Raw genomic sequence first — 19,265 nt, 5'->3', positions numbered from 1 at the left:
CGCACAGGAAAAGAGGGAGAGAGACTCTGGACATGGGCCTGGGGTGACAGGACAAGGGGAATGGCTTCACACTGACAGAGAGCAGGGTTAGATTTGATATCAGGAAAAAATTGTTCCCTGTGTTTCTCAGAGCAGCTGTTGGCTGCCCCATCCCTGGCAGTGTCCAAGGCCAGACTGGATGGGGCTCTGAGTAACCTGGGATAGTTGAAGGTGTCCCTGCCCATGGCAGGGGTGTGGAGCTATGTAATCTTTAAGGTCCCTTCCAACCCAAACCATCGTATGATTCTTTAAACCTGATTACAGCTCTAGAGAAAGGGTAGTTCTTGTGAGTGGTTGTGGAATTTTATCTGTTCAGACGAGTTTAGAAAGTGTCAACATTGCAGCTGGGGCTGGGGAGTGGCATGCAGGGTGGAATCCAGTCTGATGGGTCAAGTACAACTAATTTGGATTTTATACAGATACTGTTATTGATGCTTTGTTGATAAAATTTTCTTTCCCACAAACTGAATGAGGTTATATTCTCTCATGTGAGTTCATAAGCTCACAGCATTTAACACTGTGTTAATTTATTCACTGTGCAAGAATAAACACAGCCCTATTAATAGAAGTCTGGCCGAACAAGTGTCTGCTGAAGAATGTAGGGCTTTTTAATAGTGTGCTTTGTTTGCTTGCCTCAGCTTCAGGAATGTAAATCTCCTTGGTCTCCCAGGCTCCCTCCCTGCCAGGCAGTCAGCTGTTAGGTGAGGGAAACAACAGCTCTGCTTCAAGGCATTCCTCCCACCCCAGTGCCCCCACACTGGATAGGTCTGTGGTTTTCTTTACCCTCTCTGTCTGTCCCCCTCCCTGGCCAACAGCATCCTTGGAGAGATGGCTTCTGCCTTCTTTCAGCAGGAATCGCGATGACAGGATGAGGGGAAATGGCTTCACAATGACAGAGAGCAGATTTAGATTGGATATTAAGAAGAAATTCTTCCCTGTGAGGGTGCTGAGGCCCTGGCACAGGTTTCCCAGAGAAGCTGTGGCTGCCCCATCCTTGGCAGTGTCCAAGGCCAGGCTGGATGGGGCTCTGAGCAACCTGGCATGGTGGAAGGTGTCCCTGCCCATGGCAGGGATTTGGAATGAGATCATCCTTAAGATCCCTTCCAACCCAAACCATTGTATGTTTTTATACAGTGGAATCAGAAAGCTCTGCTGTCCCTTTATCTTTAAATCCCAAAAAATGTTGAAAAAGTGGTTTTTTTTTTTTTTTTGGAAGTTTCTGTCTTGTTTAATGGCTCTGTGTGTCAGCTGAAAAGTCAGCGCACACTCTTACCCCTCTATGCCATGGCCTTTCCCTGCCCTCCACCTCTAAAACACATACACACTTAGTGTGATTAGCTGCCTTGCCTCAGGATCCAGAGGACATTCCAAACCATGCCCTGCCAGCTGATGTACCCAAAAGGAGCCTCAATGCATTGTCTGATTCTTTTTTTCACTGGTTTAATCTGTTCAAAGTACTGCAATTTAAAGGCTCAAAGATGACCGACAGCATGGGTAACATGGATCTGAAAGTATAAATGGGTGATCTGGAAAAGGATGGTAACAAGGCAGCCTTGAAAACAATAATGTGTATGCTTTAAAGCATTGCAATTGATTACTGTGTTCTTATACATTACCTTTATTTTGTAGATTTCACCTCTAATGGAATTGATGTGTGGTGGACAGAGTTCACTGTATTATTTCCTTTTTTCTTCTCTTATTAGGAAATTATACCTATAGTATGTTAGATGTGAAAATTATTGAAATGAAAATCAGCTAATTTCTGCTTTTGCTGAAATTCAGCCCTTACTGCAGTTGGTAAGGAACAGTTCCCCCATTATCCCATGAAATACTTCTATATGTAATAAAAGAAATAGCATTCATTCCCAGATCTGAAAGCAAGTAGAAATTTTCAGCTTTGGACCATAATTCATCATGTCTGGGATCCAGCAAAGATCCAGAGGTCCAGCGCTGTCCCTGGATGTGTGCAAGGCCAGGTTAGGTGGGGCTTGGAGCAATCTGCTCTAGTGGAAGGTATTCCTGCCCATGGCAGGGGATTGGACTAGAGGCTCTCTAATGTCCCTTCCAACCCAAATCATTCTACACAATATAATTATATATTACGTGGGTGAAAATGAGGCCCACTATATCTAAAATATCTTTTTTTTCCATCAGATTAATTAGCATTTAAGGGAAGTGATTTTTTTCAGTTGTTACCTAATCTGCTCAAACATAGAGCCAGTGTTTGGTGTATTAAACATACTGGGTTTGGATACTTTTAATTTGAAAAGGTAGGAGGCTAAATCTTTCTCCATTAAATATATTTTCTGCAAAACTGTAGCCAGTTAATATACCCTTCCTTGAGTGTTCTGGAGAATCCACACCACTGGGGTTAATTTCAAGGGAAAGAGAGAGTGTCTTTGATTTCTTCTGTTATTTGCCGTGTTCTCTCTCTTTAATGGTTATTGCTAAGCCGTGGACAAATGCAGCTCATGCAGCAGCAGGAGGAAATGCCACAGAAATGGGAAGAATGTACAAAATTCCACCTCCAGCTCTGTGTGGTGGGCCTGAGGCAGAAGGAAGGTCAGCAAGTTTTGTGGTTGCTGAGGGTTGCCAGTGCCAGGACCCCGCCAACCTATTTAAAGAGACATTTGAAATAGGACTAGTGCAGAAGGGAAGGGAGAAATTTTACAACCTTCACCTGCATTTCAGATACTGCAGTCAGTCCTGCTAATTTTAATTTTGCATCTACCTTTACCCTAAGCACTGTTTCAGCCTGAGGCTTCACTCTCCAGTCTGTAGGGTTTAACTATTTCTTCATGTGGAGCAGCTTCCATGAGCAGGAATGTTACAGCAGTGGCTGAGGCTGCCAAATATCTAATACTCACCACTGTCCTCTAAACTAAAGAATAAGGACCTCTCTTAGTCCAGCCCGTCCAGTGAGTTTTAAAGAAATGAAGGAATGAAAATAATAATTTGCAGAATGGTTAGAGCTGGAAGGGGTCGTTGAGTCCAATTCCCTGCTTCCAACAGGGGCCATCCTACATCAGGCTGCTCAGGTCCTTGTCCACTCACATTTTGAATATCTCCAAGGGTTGTTGTTCCATACCCTCTCTTTGGCCATCCTCATGGTGAAATTTATTGGTTTTGTATCTATTTGGATTTATCCACATTTCAGCTTACTTGTAATGATAATTGAGATACGTCTGAAAGATGGGAAAATTTCAGCTATAACTTTTTGCCTAAAGTCACTGGAAAATCTGATGAAATTTGAATGGCAAGAAAGCCTTTACACAGATAAAATGAACTGTTTGTTGCTTTTCAACAAAATGATTTGGTTTCTAGATAATCAGCTGGAGTTCAGCCTTTAGTTATGCTGTTAGTGAACAAATCCAAGACGAAAGAACTACAGGAAAATAAAAATGGGTTAATTTTTTTGTGTAATTTCCCTTGCTTTTTAAGTCTTTCCCATCTAAAATGTTCCTTTTAGTGGAATATACAGTTGGAGTTTTGCTGTTTGAGTTGTATTAACAGGCTATTACCTTAAGAAACTTCATTAGCTCAGCCCCTAAATGGGATTGTTGCATATACTGGTTTTCTGCTGCACTTGATACTATCTGGATCAAGGCTTTGATCCAGGAGTTGCTGTACTGCTCATCCTCTGAATGGCTCTGAGCTCACTTTTGGTTTTATCAGTTTCATCTCCAAGCTGTGCTTTAATAGCTTTCTTGGCTGCTTCTGTTGTTGTTACTCCCACCCCTAGGGCACCTTTTCAGCTTTTTTGTACTTCTGTGAGTCTTAGAGCAGCACTAGCCACCATTTATATAGTTTCTGCTCCCTACTCTTCTAGTGTCTTTTTTTTCTTTTCTCATCTGGTTCAGCATGGTGGGTGCTGTCTGGGGATCAGAATTATTCAGGCTGGAGCTGAATTTCTGATTTTCATCATGTCCAGCTCTCAGTTAGCACTATTTTAAGTTCCCCAAGTCCTTTCTCAGAAAGCTCAAAACCTCTTTGCACATGTGGTTGTTCCCCGAGCCCTTTGCTAAACTTGGAACACATTCTTAATGGAGTAGACATTTCTTGTTAGTTTGTTTTCATAAGCAAGAAATTCTATCTTGTCTCAGGCATGTACTAGCTTGATCACCTGAACAAAACCCCCTTTAGACAAAATAGAAAGGTATTTTCTACTCAGCAGTTTTCATATACAGGCATCATAGCTGCCATTCAGAGAAGACATCTTGATTTTTTCCTGTGCGGTTTTTTTGGTCTCCATTTTTCATCTCCCAGAAAATGAGATGCTTTTAAATTATTATTATTATATGTATATATTTATTTTTTTTTTACCCATCAGCTTGTATGTGCTGTCACCTCAGGTATATCTAAAGTTATTTAGAAGTAATGAACTGTAACTGTGAATCAGTATGAAGAATATGCCATCCCCTCTAACCACCGAGTATAACACCTACAAAATATACCATGGTTTACATTTGCTGACATAAAACACTGACAAGTAAGTAGAAGAAAGTTATGTTCCAGCTCTTTGTTGTGCTGGGGTTGTATCAGAAAACTGTTTTATCGCTTAGCTAAACTCAGTGCCATCCTTTCAGAAAGTTGCACTGAGGACCTCAGACTCATCAAACTGTGACATAATGTGCACAAAAACTTTTATTTAGAAGCCTCCCCTGGAGAATTTAATCATAGTCTAAGTTTTCCTTAGGTTTTGTTTCACATATGTAATATAGAAATAAGTTTCCTCTTAGGTTTCTGCTGTCTGAAAGAAGAGGTCTTGACACCTCCTCCCATCTCCCTGTGCTGTTGTCCCCTCGCACTGGCTCTCACCATGCTGATTTAACTCGGGAGAAGAGCAGAACAAATTGCTTGTCTTCCCTGGGCTATTGTTCTTCTATTTATCTGGGCTAAATTAACCTGTTGTGCTTTGGGCAAGCCAGCAGGAACAATAGGAAGTGTGGCCAGAAGTGGAAAACAAATTTAATACCCAAGATTTTAGTCAGAATCAATATTTCCCTCTGACACCTGCTCTGGTCGCTTGTTATCCAAAAGATTGGCTGGTTGTTTTTCTTCCTACCTACTTTAGTTCCCCTCTGTTGCTGTGTGCACCTTCCTGGGAATCCAGGCATCATCCAGCTCTTTTCTGGGAAGCCAAAGGAAGTAGAATGCCTCCATCCTTTTACTGACTGACGTGTTTCTGCGCGAAACATCCCTTATGTGATACTCCATTCTACAATAATCAGTATATTCATGTATCCCTGCATGTAGTGAATAAATGGGTAGAGCTGACTCTTGACTCTTGACTGTTATTAACTGTATGGTGGTGCTAAATAAGAGCTGTGATGTTGTTAACAACAGTGGTGGGCGGTGTGCTTGGAAAAGTTGAATTTTCCCTTGGCTTCCTGAGGCTATAGGAAGTAATTGTGTCTGCTTTTCTCTCTCTCTGTCCCTTTGCCCCTCACCTCTGGTGCAGGGTGTCCTGGAAGCCTGCCAGCTGCTGAGCACATCGCTGACCTTCTCCCGCTGCCACCACCGAGTGGATCCTGAGCCCTACATCAGCCTCTGTGAAAGGGACATCTGTGCCTGTCCCCAGGGCATGGACTGTCACTGCCCTGCCTTGCTGGAGTATGCCAGGAGCTGCGCTCACCAAGGAGTCATTTTGGAGGGATGGCCTGAAGAGAGCTCGTGCAGTAAGCTGGCAGATTTATTCCTAGGCTGCTCATCCCCAATAGGATCGTGCCTGTCTTGCAGATTTTTGTCCTGCAGTTAAAAGCAGCTGGTACTTTTTTAGGAGGTTGGTTCCTTTATAGGAAGTGGCTTTGCTCACTCCTCCTTTCAGCTCTCCATCACCCATCTTTTACTAGAAATTCTTGTCCCCAAGGCAGTGTTGTTTCAACTGCTTATGAAGATCCTGAGCTGTTACCTGTCCCACTACAGTGTACACAGTCAGTGAAGACTTACTTGATACACAAACGTATAGACTAGGATGTTGTGGTGGTATTTTATATATGGTTCAGATGTAAGACATTTCCAGCCTGTATGTTTAAGTCAGCGTCTTTGTGAAGTGCTCTCTAACGTTTTTGCATGAAGACAATTGCTTCACCCTTTATTTGTTTGAATCAATTGCCTTGAAATTGAGATGTTGCCTTTTCTAATCTAATTTTTGTCTAGGTTAGAGATCCTGATTGCATCTTGAACTGCTGCCTTTATTAGCCCAATGTTGCTGAGTTCAGAGGTCCTGATTGCATCTGTGCTGAGGTTTTGCAACAGGGAAGTGCATACACTTACCGAGATGGGTTTTATTTATAGAGGAAAACTCATGTTTGTGCCTACTGCTGAGAACCATGGTTTAAGACAGAGTATTAAATATAATAATTTTTAAAAATCCAGTAATATAATGTTCTCAGTGATTTTTCTCTTTTTTTTTTGCTATGAGAAAGGACATTTTCCTTGATGTTTGTGTAAATTGACTTAATGGGGTAAATGGTCTGATGTATACTGACAACAGGCTACTTGGTTCTCTGGTAAAGATATTCTACTATTTGCCACTGATGAAAACTGTGCCTCCAGTTTTATGAAGGCACAGTGGTTAGTTCAGCAAGATGCTGCCAGCCACTTGTTCTAGGGATTATACAGTCTGAGTTCTAGCAGTCATTTATTACCTTTCCTTTGGGACATAAAAGGGATCTATTAAAGCTCATCTCCTTGCTCAGGGTGTGAGCCAGAGAACCCATTTTTGCTGGGGCTCTTTGTAAGTCTGATTAAAAGCCACAAGTGAAATGAACCCTTCTGTGATCCCAGGAGATTTGGAGCTCATTTCTAACTCTTGAGTTCACAAGCCGCAGTTTGGTTTTTATTCCTGAGTCAGGAAAGAGGGAACTGTCCCACTTCCACAGCAGGAGCTTCATTTTCTCTCACCCTTCAGCTGTGCTATGGTGCTTTCTCAGGAGATGATGATGATGATGGTGGTATGGAATGCTCTGCTGTGTGGGAAGGGCTTTAGTGCTGGGCACACTGTGCAAGTGTGAGCTGGTGCCCGAGCCCAGGGCATCTAGGGCAAGATCACTCCTTTGTTACCCTCCCACCTCTTCAGCAGAGGATTGGCTTGGAAAGGGCAGGCTCTAACCTTTTCTTCCCACTTCGTGCCCCCACAGTCTTGTGTGCATGCATTGAAGAGAAGGAATGCCTGTAATAGTGTGTTTGCATAATGGCCTGGCCTAGATAATGGCAGCAGTGGAGATACCACAGGCATGGGTGTATCCTGAGCTGGTGGTTCTCTGCAAGAAGGAAGATGGGATTTCAGAGTTTTAACTGTCTCTTGGCTCTCCCTGGAAACACTAAACAGGATAATTTCACAAATGAGTGGAGTAAGTGCATGGTTTAAAGGTGCAAAACAACTGTGTCTGTCCAAATTGCTTAGATATTATTGCACAATTTCTCCCTGGGTTTGTTTATTCTTAATGCACTTGGGTTTAGTTATTAAGACTCAATTTATTAGAAAACAAATTGGCTTTAACCTCTGAGTATTTACTATGCTACCTGACAGATGATATTGCAGCAAATTGAAAATCAAATATTTCTAAAATGTCTAAAATTACTAAAATGTCTGCTTCTAAAAGAGAGATAATCATTTGGAAGCTGACATAACTTTTTGTGTCTCTGTGGTTCAGCCCTTGATAATGAAGGGATTTGTTGGTTTAAGAGTTACTGAGGAATTTGCATTTCTAATTTCTTAAAATTGTTTCAGGGCCAAGATGTCCAGTTGGCATGGAATATAAGGAGTGTGTATCCCCATGTGCCAAAACCTGCCAGAGTCTGAATATCAATGAAGTTTGTCACGGACAATGTGTTGATGGCTGCAGCTGCCCTGGTAATTTATTTACTAGGTTATTTACAGAGAAACATTTGGCAATCAGGCTACCTATTTTATTAGAAGAAGGAAAGCTGTGTCTTCCCTTAAATTTTCTTGAAACCAGAAACACTTCTTTTTTCTGGGACCATGCCCTAGAATAATCCAGTTTGTGTAGTGCCTGTATGCTCACTCCATGAAAGGGCCAACTAAAAAGTAACTGTTTCTGTGAAAATTAGTACAGACTAATATTCCAAGATTACTTTTATTTCTTGGTGGGACACTGCTTGCCTTTGATGTACTCCTGAATTGCTTGGGTTAGAGACAAATACAGTTAGGGGAAGAAACAGCAGAGAATGCACTGAAGGAATTTCCTGCAGAAAAAGAGTACATGTAGAGCTTGCACTGCAATTTCAAAGGTCTTCATGATTTAGGTGAATAATTTAATTTATTATTAAATCTTCCATACAGGAGATTTGTTTGGATTAAAGGGAACAGCCCAGCCATGCCAATTTTCTACTTCTGTCTGTTGTACTTGTACTTAAAACAACTGCAGGAGAAGAACTTGGTGCCTGGCTCCAAAGCTCCATATGCTTCCATTTCTAGCTGGTTTGTGTGCCTTTTTCTTTTTTTGTTGTTGTTGTTTTGTTTGATTTTGTTCATTGTGTGCTTTGTTTGTTTTGAATAGGACAGTCTCTGCATTTCAGCCTGTCTGGGCTTTGTGAATGTGCAGAGGTGTTTAGTGCCACCTTGTACAAGATGTCAAGTGTGATGGAGGTTTGCAGAGCTTTCCTTTCCAAAACAAGGCAATAATGACAACGTCAGGCCTGTTTGAGGAGCCACTGCATTCAGAGTTTGGTAGTTTCCTATTCAGCTGCCCATCTCTTCCTTGCTGGGAAGGATGGCAGGACCTGCAAAGGTGACAGACTCCAGAGATTATTTTGTTGTGAAGAATCCAGCTATTTGTGCAGTCCTGAAAGTGTTGGAGAAAGCTGAATGAGATGAATCCACTGGCTGCACAAGGGCTCCTGCTGTACTTTTCCTTTGGTAGATGCATTGGTCTATTCAGCATGAGGAAGGTCTAAGGAGAGAGGAACTGAGGATAGAAAGGGTAAAGGGCATGAGAGGAACAATCAGCAGTTCAAAACTTTTACTGCTATTTGTTGCACAGCCAGAAAGGAAAAACCTGGATTTGAGTTTGATAGAAAACCAGGAGGATCTGACAGATGACTAGAGGGATTTTTGATGAGGATTCTACCTTAGCTTTCCTCCAATGCTCCAAGGGCAAACAAGATCTGAAGGATGTTTGACAAATGTCTTATTTCTTTTTCAATTTTTTTCCCCTCTGTTAAATGCCCCTCATGATTACATTAATTGCTGTAAATGGAATTACTCTTGCCAGGAAAAAAGGCAGGCATTCTGTTTTCTTGTGTTCTCTGGAGAGTCACAGCACTCTTAAATGCTCAGATCTTGTTGTGATTCTCTCTCACTGGAAAGATTTTCTCTACAGCTAAGGTCTTTCCAGGCAGCTCTATGGAAAGAATAGGAGAAAGGAGACTTATCTGGGTCTTGCTGTCAGAGATGACTACTGCTGCCACCAGGGAAAAGAGCCAAAATCTCTGCAGGTAATTGGAAGGAGTCCCTCAAAGAGAAGGCAGAGGGGTGTTCAAGAAAACAAATGTTTTGCCACAGCAGCTCTTTTGAAAATGGGGGAATATCAACTCTCTCCATATAGGGGTTGACTAGAAAGCACTATAAACTAGCTAGAGAAGCAAGAACAAGTTTCTACCTTAGATAAAACTTGTAACTCCGTTGTGCTTCTGTTTATCCTTGGAGGATAAAGAGCTCTCTATAGAACAGGTAATTATAGTTGTGCAATATGGAAACCTCAGCAGCTGGACCCAGGTTGGGAAGTTGGCCCTTTTGCTTTTTATCTCTGCAGAAGTTCAGAAATGGCTTTTTTCTCTCAGACTGTCTCTGCTAGACTTAAATACTGTCCAAATTTGTTTATTCATTCCTCATTTTGCCTCATCTTTGGTTCTCTTATGACAAATACAAGACCTGTGTGGACACCCTTTACTGCAGCCAGTGAAGTTCATGGTTTTTCCAACAGTCAAGTCCCAGGCCAGCTTTTATTAACTTTGATTGTGCTCCCTGTGTTTAATTTGTCCATGTCCCAACATGTGTTCTGGACCTGAGGATGTGGTAAGCAAAGAGCTTTTCTGGGAGCACCAGGAAAGCTTTGTTCAGCAGGTCTGAGGGAGAGGCAGCACCAGAAGGAAAGCAGATATCAGCCCCTGTGAGGCCTTTTGACAAGATTATTCCTTTTTATTGCTGTCTGTGACCAAGTACGGATAATAATGCATGGGAAATCTTGGCAAAGCATATGAAGAACAAGAAAATCTAATTGTATTTATGTTTCTGTCCCTGTGTGTGTGATATGGGTGTCTGATGCTACCTGACCTATCCAGAGGGGCTGCTCCTTGATGGTGAACACTGCATTGAAAGCTCTGACTGCTCCTGCATCCACTCAGGAAAACATTATCCTCCTGGCTTCACCATCTCCCAGGACTGCAACTCATGGTAAACCCTGTGCTGCTCTGGTGTGGTTGTTGTAGATATGTACTGCACACTGGTCAGTGGCTGTTTTGCATTATCTTTCTGGAAATCACTCTACCTTAAGAAATTTTCCCTTCACTGGCAAAGGGCTTGCTCTCTTACTGGAATTCCCAGCCCCTTCCAAGAAGTGAGCTGTTCACAAAGGCAAAATCAGCTCTGTTTTTAAAGGGATATTTGATCTGATAGAACAACATGAAGGTCACACTCCTTCAAAGAGCAGAGAACTACCTGTTTCCTGTGGATAAGACAGAGCAGCAGGTTCCCATGTCTGGGTAGTGTCAGTGGTGGTGAATTTGTTTTGACTTCCTACGTGTATTTAACCTTTAACCCCATTTCTTCACAAGAGGAGTTAGCCTAAGGCACGTCCTTGGAACTTGTTACAGGGCTAATGAGTCTTCCTAGCATGGCTCACAATTTTTCTTTCACTCTTGAGTACCAGACTGGAGGGGAAAACCAGCACTTTAAAGAAAGGAAAAGGAGTTAGTCACGCATTCCTGATCTGGTTTTGTGTTCAGTGTGGACATATTTGTGCAAGGAGTTGGGAAAACTCATTACTCAGAAGTTTCCAATGGGAGCACAGAAGGAGAGGACTCAGTGAAGGCCATGACTTGCAGAAGAAAAGTGGTCTGTGCATCATCCCTGTTAATCAGGCTTTTCATTACCTGCACCACCTGTCCCAGAACACAAGCCATAACCATGACATCAGCATTTCATCTTTTTTCCTGCAGAACTCTGCAGCTTTTAGCTTGGCCACATTGTTCAACCTTAGTGCGCCTGGGAGATGAGTGTAGTCTGACAGGCTGGGTTTTTTATTGCTGTGTTTTGTTACTGCTTCCTATTATTCAAACTTGATGCTGCTGTGGAGAACGTCATTCCATTGACTCTGCATTTAACATCCTCAATAATCTGCCTCCCACAAATGGTTTTCAGGGGCTGGGATAATTGAAGGAATGAGAAGAATATAGTAGCTCTTGAAAACAAGGAGTGCAGAAGAGGGTTGTGGAAGACACTGGAGGTGATGACAGCAGGGGAGTTTGATGTAAGAAGAAGCAAAGGGGAATATATTTATGGGCTACTGAGGCAACTTTCACTGCCTAAAGATGGGCTGTAAAGAGGATGGGGCCAAACTCTTTTCAGAGGCAAACAGCAAAAGATTGTGACCCAACGGACACAAGCTGCAAAGGAAATTCTGTTTTGACACAAAGTAAAATTCTTCTCCCTTCTCCAGTGCTGTAGTGGGACAATGCTCAGAGAGGCTGTAGGGCCTCATCTTGGATATTTCTAAATTTGAGTGGGCAAGGTCCTCACCCACCTGATCCAGCTTTGACATTGCTTTCTCTGAGTTGGGGATTGTAGTAAATTATTTTCCTAGAAGTCCCTCCAAACATTTTTTCCCCCCTGTGATTCTGTTGTATTGATATACTTTGAGAACTGCATTGAACTCATTCCACATCAGTGGATTATAGCTGAAAACTCCATTAAGCACAGAGCTTTGACAGGGAAAACTGGAAATCCTTAAGTTCTGCAACCATACCCATTCATATTATCAGCTGTTGCTGTCAAATGATGGGAAGAAGGGATGAATACTTTAGGAAATGAGGTTGTGGGAGATGGAAGGGATGTTGGGGGCTGATCTAACTTCCATGGGACAGATGACCATTTTCAGTTTTTTGGGAAAAATGTGCAACAGAAGATTTATATCCATGTACTTTTGCTTAACTTGATACTTTCTGCTTCCTAGCATTTGTCGACGTGGTACATGGATCTGCAGCAATGGGGAATGCCCAGGTATGCTGGCTTCACTCTTTTCAGGTTTTGACAAATAAGCCTTGCCTATGCCCCTCCCATTCATGTGCCCCACTTATGTATTTTTTTTTTACCCAAAAGAGCAAGTCTTTGTTCTTCCTTGCTTGCTCCCATACAATCCAGTTGGGATCCTACTTTTTAAGTTTTTCTCCTGAGACAAGTCAGACATTGCCCTGTATGGTTTATGTGTAGCAACAAAAAATCCTGTTTGGTGGGAAGGCCAATTCCTGCTTTGATAACCTGGTTTGCCAATTGCAAGAGTCTGTATGTTCAGAGGATTGGCTTCCAGGTAGAGGAACACTCCTGGCTTTCTTTGACCAGGTACAATTTCTCATTGTACCTTATTGACCATGACAATTCCCTCATGGTCACGTTGTGGGTGAAGGAGCCAGAGCACCAGGGAGAAAGTGGCTGCCCTGCCTTCCATGGGTGCTGGCAGATTGGAGAGGCAGCTCTGCAGATGCAGACTGTGGTTATAGCTGGACAGGGAAACAGCAGATCTGGGGGCTTTGGTGTTTTTTTTTTTTGTTGAGATGATACTGTGCAACCCTCACAAGTTAGGGGAATTGCAACAATCTCAAGGCATTCTATCAAAAGTCTTTTTCTAGTAACATGAAACTGGCCTGACACATCAGTGCTCTGTTTCTTCCTGCTTTAGACCAAAAGAGCATTTCCCCCAAAGTATCAGCACTTGAAGAAGAGGATGGGGGTAGTGTATGCAAATATTCAAAACAGAAGTGACATTTTTAGTGAGCTTGTTCATTAAGGATCTCTCCAAGTGCAGAGAATGTCACTGTCTAAAACAAAGCCTCAAGCACACAGCCCAGGCTAATTCATTACATCTTTTAGCTAATGGGCAGCAGCATGATTACAAACAAGAAATAGGTGCTTTTCTAACTTTAGTTTTTCCTTAGGTTATAGCTTTTAATGTCCTTGCTCTCTGGGCTGTGATTAATACTCTGTGGGACAAATTTTTATCCTTAACTCTTGCCATGTTTTCTTCCTTGTAATTGTGAAGATAAGTCTGGTACTGAGGCTTGCAAACAGATGCTGATATCCAGCTCTGTGCAAGAGGCAATAGAGCATTGCATCCTTTTTCTGAATTGGGAAGCTGTCCCAAATGAGGAGAAGTGGGGAAAAAAAAAAAGGCAGCTTATTTTTGTACCTTCTGCCAATATATCTAAATCAGTTTTCTGCTAGGCTTGTTCAAGACTGAATGTTGCCTACCTGCAGCTGCTGTACATGTGCCTGCTAAAAACTATAAGCTGTACTGAGACAGTATGGGAGGGCAGCAAAGCTGTGCAGAGTAGCCAAATCTATATTGTTACCTGTGCTATTTGTCTCTACTTGAAGTAATATTGCAGCATATTTTCATTGTTGGTTAGTTGCCACAAATATTTCTAAAATCATGTGTCCAGAAAATTTATGTAGTTACTTGTATAAACTCTAGGTAGTTCTGTTTTCCTTTTGGCCAACTTTTTTCTTTTTTGTCAGGAAAGATTGCTTTTATGAAATATTGCTTTTATTGTGGGAGTGAATTGCCCAGCTGTAAATTTGGTGATAAGGTGAATCCAAAGCTGGAGCTGGCTGCCACTACCAAGAGGCTTTCAAGCTGATATCATAATGGAAATAATTATGAAGGCAGAAGGTTTCAGGAAATTTCATGGGATGCATTATAGAAAACGGAGTAGACAGAAGAACCCATAAGAAAAGACTTAGCCACAGAAAAGAAAATTCCCTTTCAGGAGCAATGCCAAAGGCTGGGACTTGTCTTAGACAGCAGTCCTCAGTTCTCTGTGCTTCAAATCTGTCCTCATTTCCTTGTCATAGAAAATGCCCTGAAAATCAAACTCCAAGGGATGACAAAGATCCAGGAGGTGCTGGACTTCTGTTAGGGTGAATTGGAGCTGTGCAAGGCTGAAAATCCTCAGGATTTGTACTTTAGCACCAGCTGGTTTAAGATAGTAAACACTGAATAATATACTGAAGAGGGAAATTTCCACATGATGTTCTTTAGAGAGATCTTCTGTGGGATTCAAAGGCAGCAAAGAGAGTAACTCATGGTGTTCACCTGCCAGCTTGTAACATTTAACCTTTCTCCAGCCTTTGGCTGGTGATGGCCAGTGTAGGCCCAGCACTTGAATTTTGTTCTGGATGAGGAAGTGGCTGCCCATCTTGTTTGCCATGGGATCATCTCTATGTGTGATGGTCTTCTCATATGGAAGATTTTCTTTGTAAGCTCTGTGGAGTTGGAGCCTTTCTGTGTGTTTGCATGACGGGGTATTAAATCCCAGCTGTGGTATTGGGATACTGCCTTCCTGGAATTGAAAAGCTACAACTTACCAAAACACCTTCAAATGTTAATATGTTTAAATAGCTCCTTTTTCTAGTAAAAAGATGGTCCAGCCAGACTCACATTTTTCTGTGAGGACTTTAGATGTAGCTATAGAATTATTTTTAACTTTCTATTAGTTGACATGAGGGTTCAGGGTAAAGTCCAACACAAATTCTATCCCTGGAAGGACTCCCATAGATATTATCTTCCGTCTCTTCATGCTCATAAGCTATTTTATGTTAAAATAACTTATTGGTATTTAAGGCATCCCAACAAAAGAATACAGGCTTTTCCATAGGCACAAATTTCAGCTCTTGACTGCAATTTATTCTGTGTTCCCCAGCTGTTATTGGTTCCCCTGTTACTACTGGTAATGCCTTACAGAAATAAGCAGTGAGATAAGGATCTTGTTGGTGCTTTATGGCCTGTGTGGAGCTCAGGCCTTGTACAACCTGTTCCACCAGGGCTGTTCTTCCCCCTCAGAGGCTTGTAGGAGCTGAGCAGGATTTTGCTCAAATCTGGCACTTGAATGATTAATGGCTTTTTGCTTTTTCCAGGGGAATGCTCTGTCACTGGCCAGTCCCATTTCAAAAGCTTTGACAACAAGTATTTCACCTTCAGTGGGATTTGCCAGTACTTATTTGCCAAGGATTGTGTGGAAAATTCCTTCTCTGTGATCATCGAGACAGTGCAGGTAACAGGAGCCGTGGCTGGTTCCTCTGTGCATGCTCTTGAGAGAGGGGGCAGGGCTGTGGGACTATGACATGAATTACAGATGCACAGGCCAACAGAAGTAATTTCCCTATGAGATAATTAGTTTAAATAGCAGATGCAGTCTTTCTCCTTAGTTAATAAGTGTTTTGCTTCTCCTCACCACCATTCCCAGGAGCCTGCCTGGGGATGGAGACTTGTGATGAGATTTGGAGAATGGGCCGTCGCAGACTCTTTGCCAGCTGAACAAACAGAGGCGAGGGTGCACCCCTTGCCAAGCACCCCGGCTGCTGGTGCCTCCCTAATGCCTGTAGGGAAAGGACATTTCCTTGGATACCAAGCAGAGTGCACTGGCGGAGCAGTGCCTTGCTTTCTTTGCCATTTTAGTTAGATTGGCTGGTGATTTTTTTGTACTCAAGCAGCAGCTCCTGACTTTGCTGCCTCTCCCGATGGATGTGTGAGAGGCAGCTGCAGAGAAGCAGGAAAGGGAGCCAGACCAGTGCAGGGAGGGATGGAAACCCTGAAGGGGAATGTCACAGGGAGGTTACATAGTTGTGAAATGAATCGACCAGTTGTGCTTGAGAAAAGGTGAACAAACCTGAAAAGGACCCTGAGGGAAGGAGAGGGGGGAAGAAAGGTGATGGGGACAGAGGAGCTGAAAGTAGGGAGAGGTGTAATGGAGACTGACAGGAGGGAAGGAGAGTATCAGCCTGTCCAGCAGCACTGGTGAAGTTGTAGGTTTTGGAGAAATGGGCTGTGGTAGTTCTCTGCACCACCTGCGTCTGTCTCCTGCATTAGAGAGCTCTGATAGTGCAGCTCTGGAAGTCATCAGGGCTTGGGAACCTGCAGGACAGGTTTCCACTGAAACTTCCCTTTCGAAACCAGGGAGGTGATGTGGGGCCCCTGCAATCCCTGCTCCTCATCTGGTTATCCCACAGCCAGGAAAATAAACACCCCAGGAGTCTCGGGTAATGTGAACTGTGTGGCTGTTCCCCAGGCTGTGTGGGTCAGGTGTCCTTCCTGCCCCTGCCACAGCTCTGGGCACTGCCAGGGGTCTGGTGGAACACCCACAGATTCCTTTCCAAGTTCTGAGATGGGGAGCTCAGCCCTGGTGTGCGATTAGTGGGATAATGGAGGGAAGGCTGCCAGCTTGCTGTTTGTGGGATGCACAAACCAGATCTATAAAACCAGTGTGACACTCAACACCTCCCAAATTAGATGCTAAAATGCCTTCTGGGACTAAGTCACCAAGAAAGTGAAAACTGGATGTTTGAGGCAGATTTTCCCTTCTCTGCAGTGTGCAGATGATCCCGATGCTGTGTGCACTCGCTCCGCTTCCGTCCGGCTCCGGGATATGGACAACAGCATCATTAAAATGAAACACGGAGGAGGAGTTTCACTGAATGGACAGGACATACAGATCCCTTTGCTGCAAGGTGTGTTCACACAGGCTGACTCTGGCCAGCCACTGAAAGGCTCCTGCTTAGTAGTGGTTTTAGACATGCCTTAGCCCAGCTTAATCAAAGACTGTTTTCAATGCCAAATTCTCTTGCAGGCTCTTCCAGCGGCTCTGTCATTTCAGCTTCTCTCTATGCAGCAGACAGATCTTGACTTGGCTTCTCTAAAATCAAGAGAATTAAGCTGGTCTGCACTTGTGAGATGTGTGAAAATCACTGTTGGTCTATTCTTTTTGGAAATTGTTTTTCAACCAGAATATTGAAATCGTGGAATCACAGAATCATTTGGTTTGGACCTTAAAGATCATCTTGTTCCTGCCTTAGGCAGAGACATCTTCTACTATCCCAGGCTGCCCAGAGTCCCATGCAACCTGGTCTTGGACACTTCCAGGGATGGGGCAGCCACAGCTTCTCTGGGTGACCTGTGCCAGGGCCTCAGCACCCACACAGGGAACAATTTCTTCCCAATATCTAATCTAAGCCTGCTTTCTGTCACTGTAAAGCTATTCCCCCTTGTCCTGTCACTGGATCTTGTAAAAGCTCACTGGCACCCTGTGGTTGCCTTCAGGTGCTCTCCGTGTCCAGCGCATGGTGAGGAGTTCAGTTCGTCTCACCTATGGGGATGATCTGCAGATGGACTGGGATGGTCATGGAGAACTCCTAGTGAAGGTACATTTTCTGTCTGTTTTATTTCTGCCTGTTTGCCCTCTCTCTCATTCCACTCAAGTATGTACAAAGATTTTCTTGTCTGAACTCAAAAATTGCTTTATGTTGCATGTTAGACATTCCTTTCTCTTTTGCTACCCCCAGAGTAATATACAGGTTCTTTTGTATTCCAGAAACAAACACTTCATCTCTTCATCTTGGAGCAGCTTGGTAGCTTTTCTCCTCCCTTTTTTTTTTTTTTTTTTTGGGGTGTGTGTGAAATGACAGCCCTTATTAACCATGAACTGTTTTGTGTTTTATTCAGCAGATATCCTCCAAACTAGAGTTTTGTTTTTGTTTGCTCTGACTGCCTTGTCTAAACCAACAGATGTGAATGCCTTAAAATAAAGGAAGGAAAGGCCCCCAGAGACACAGTTACTCATATTTTCCAGGAAATAGAAATCAGCTTATAGAAGATGGGTTGTGGACTCCTTCTACTGTGAGGAATATTTGAAGTCAGCCTTGATTAACAATTAGGTTTTGTTGGTGCTGCAGACACAGCGAAGTGTAAAAAAAGTGAGCCAGGTTTAACAAAAATTATCTGTAAGGAAGCTGTAACCACAGCCCTGCTGCCTTTGAACCCCACTTTTAGTAGAGGTCTGCTCACTGAGTGGAGTCTTGCCAAGAAAACCAGTTTTCCTGGGATTTTTTGCTAAGTGGTAAACACTGCCCTCCTTGAACCATGGCATTGCTTTTGCATTCTCCTTGCCTGCCCCAAAATCTGGCTTAAATGTCATGTCTGGCACAGCACAAAGGGTTATGAAAGCCAGTTCAGAACTGAGTTCAAGAGTTGAAAAGAAAACAAATAAGAAAGGTCTGGGATAATTTTAGAAAGCATCTGTGGGTTTGTGGTTGTTGTTCTGATTTAGTCAGTATCTCTGTGCTCAGAGGGTCCTAAATGTTCTTCTGGGGCTCAGAATAATTCACTTCAGTCCCTTGGCACATCTCGGGAGCCTTGGTTTTCCTCAGTATTCAAAGTATTTTTCTCCCTGGTCATAGACCGATATAACCTGGCAAATTTTTTGTCCCACTGCAAACAAACTTAATTTTCTGCTCCATATCCTCTACCCATAAAAGCAGTGGAAATTTCTCCAGCTGTCTGCTTCTTCCCTTGCTGGGCATCTAAAGCATCTATTTAATTGCTTTGGGAGAGTTATTTTATGCTGGATTTGGAGACTGACCTGTTGCCAGGTATTGCTGACAATACCTGGAGGAAGTGATACACTTCCATTACCTTGTTCTGGCAAAAATTCTTCCTGTGTTCCTCAAGAAGTTTGTCCTTTCTGTGACTGCCTGATATTTGTGGTTTCAACTTCCACTCCAAAATACTTCACAGTCTGGACTTGTGCGAGTCACTGCTCCATCTACTGAGTACATGAAAGAGTAGTAATACTCTTAGTATTTATTTATTTTAGAATACTTATTCTCTAGTTGTTCTTTTTGATGCCCCATATTTATTCTCTGACCACGGTGTTTGAATGCTGGGTAGTATTAGGCTATATTTTGGAGGATGTTTTATTTATACAGAAAAGCTGTTTTCTTTGAAAATGTGGATTTTTCTAACTTTTTGTTTGTTTCACTGGTTGCTCCTGCAGGCCTGCCTAAACTAGCACTCAATTACATAGATACAGAGGGCTAATGTAGCATCAGAGCTCCTGTGTTTGTAATGTAGCTGTAATTTACATTACAAACAGAAACTGACAGTTCCTACAAAATAAAAGGTATTGGTGCTTTTGTGATGCAGAGGCAGATGTTG

General features: G+C 42.8%; 1 protein-coding gene across 3 annotated transcripts in view; it reads left to right on the top strand.

The window, feature by feature from the left end:
• Positions 1–19,265, top strand: part of VWF (von Willebrand factor) — a 130,038-nt gene that overhangs the window by 23,225 nt on the left and 87,548 nt on the right. For 2 of the 3 annotated variants that reach the window (XM_085568519.1, XM_021540069.2), the window contains 7 exons: positions 5,501–5,717; positions 7,775–7,897; positions 10,348–10,459; positions 12,237–12,283; positions 15,194–15,330; positions 16,645–16,783; positions 17,373–17,473. In XM_085568519.1, coding sequence (XP_085424645.1) covers positions 5,501–5,717; positions 7,775–7,897; positions 10,348–10,459; positions 12,237–12,283; positions 15,194–15,330; positions 16,645–16,783; positions 17,373–17,473 — 876 coding nt within the window. Of the gene's footprint in view, positions 1–5,500; positions 5,718–7,774; positions 7,898–8,347; positions 8,486–10,347; positions 10,460–12,236; positions 12,284–15,193; positions 15,331–16,644; positions 16,784–17,372; positions 17,474–19,265 lie in introns of those variants that run through there. The other variant, XM_085568520.1, reaches the window with a different exon arrangement.

The sequence above is a fragment of the Lonchura striata genome, chromosome 1A (genome assembly GCF_050655825.1).
Source record: "Lonchura striata isolate lonStrDom1 chromosome 1A, ASM5065582v1, whole genome shotgun sequence".
Classification (NCBI taxonomy): Eukaryota; Metazoa; Chordata; class Aves; order Passeriformes; family Estrildidae; genus Lonchura; species Lonchura striata.
Note: the sequence above shows the minus strand (reverse complement) of the source record. Positions and strands in the feature narration are given on the sequence as shown.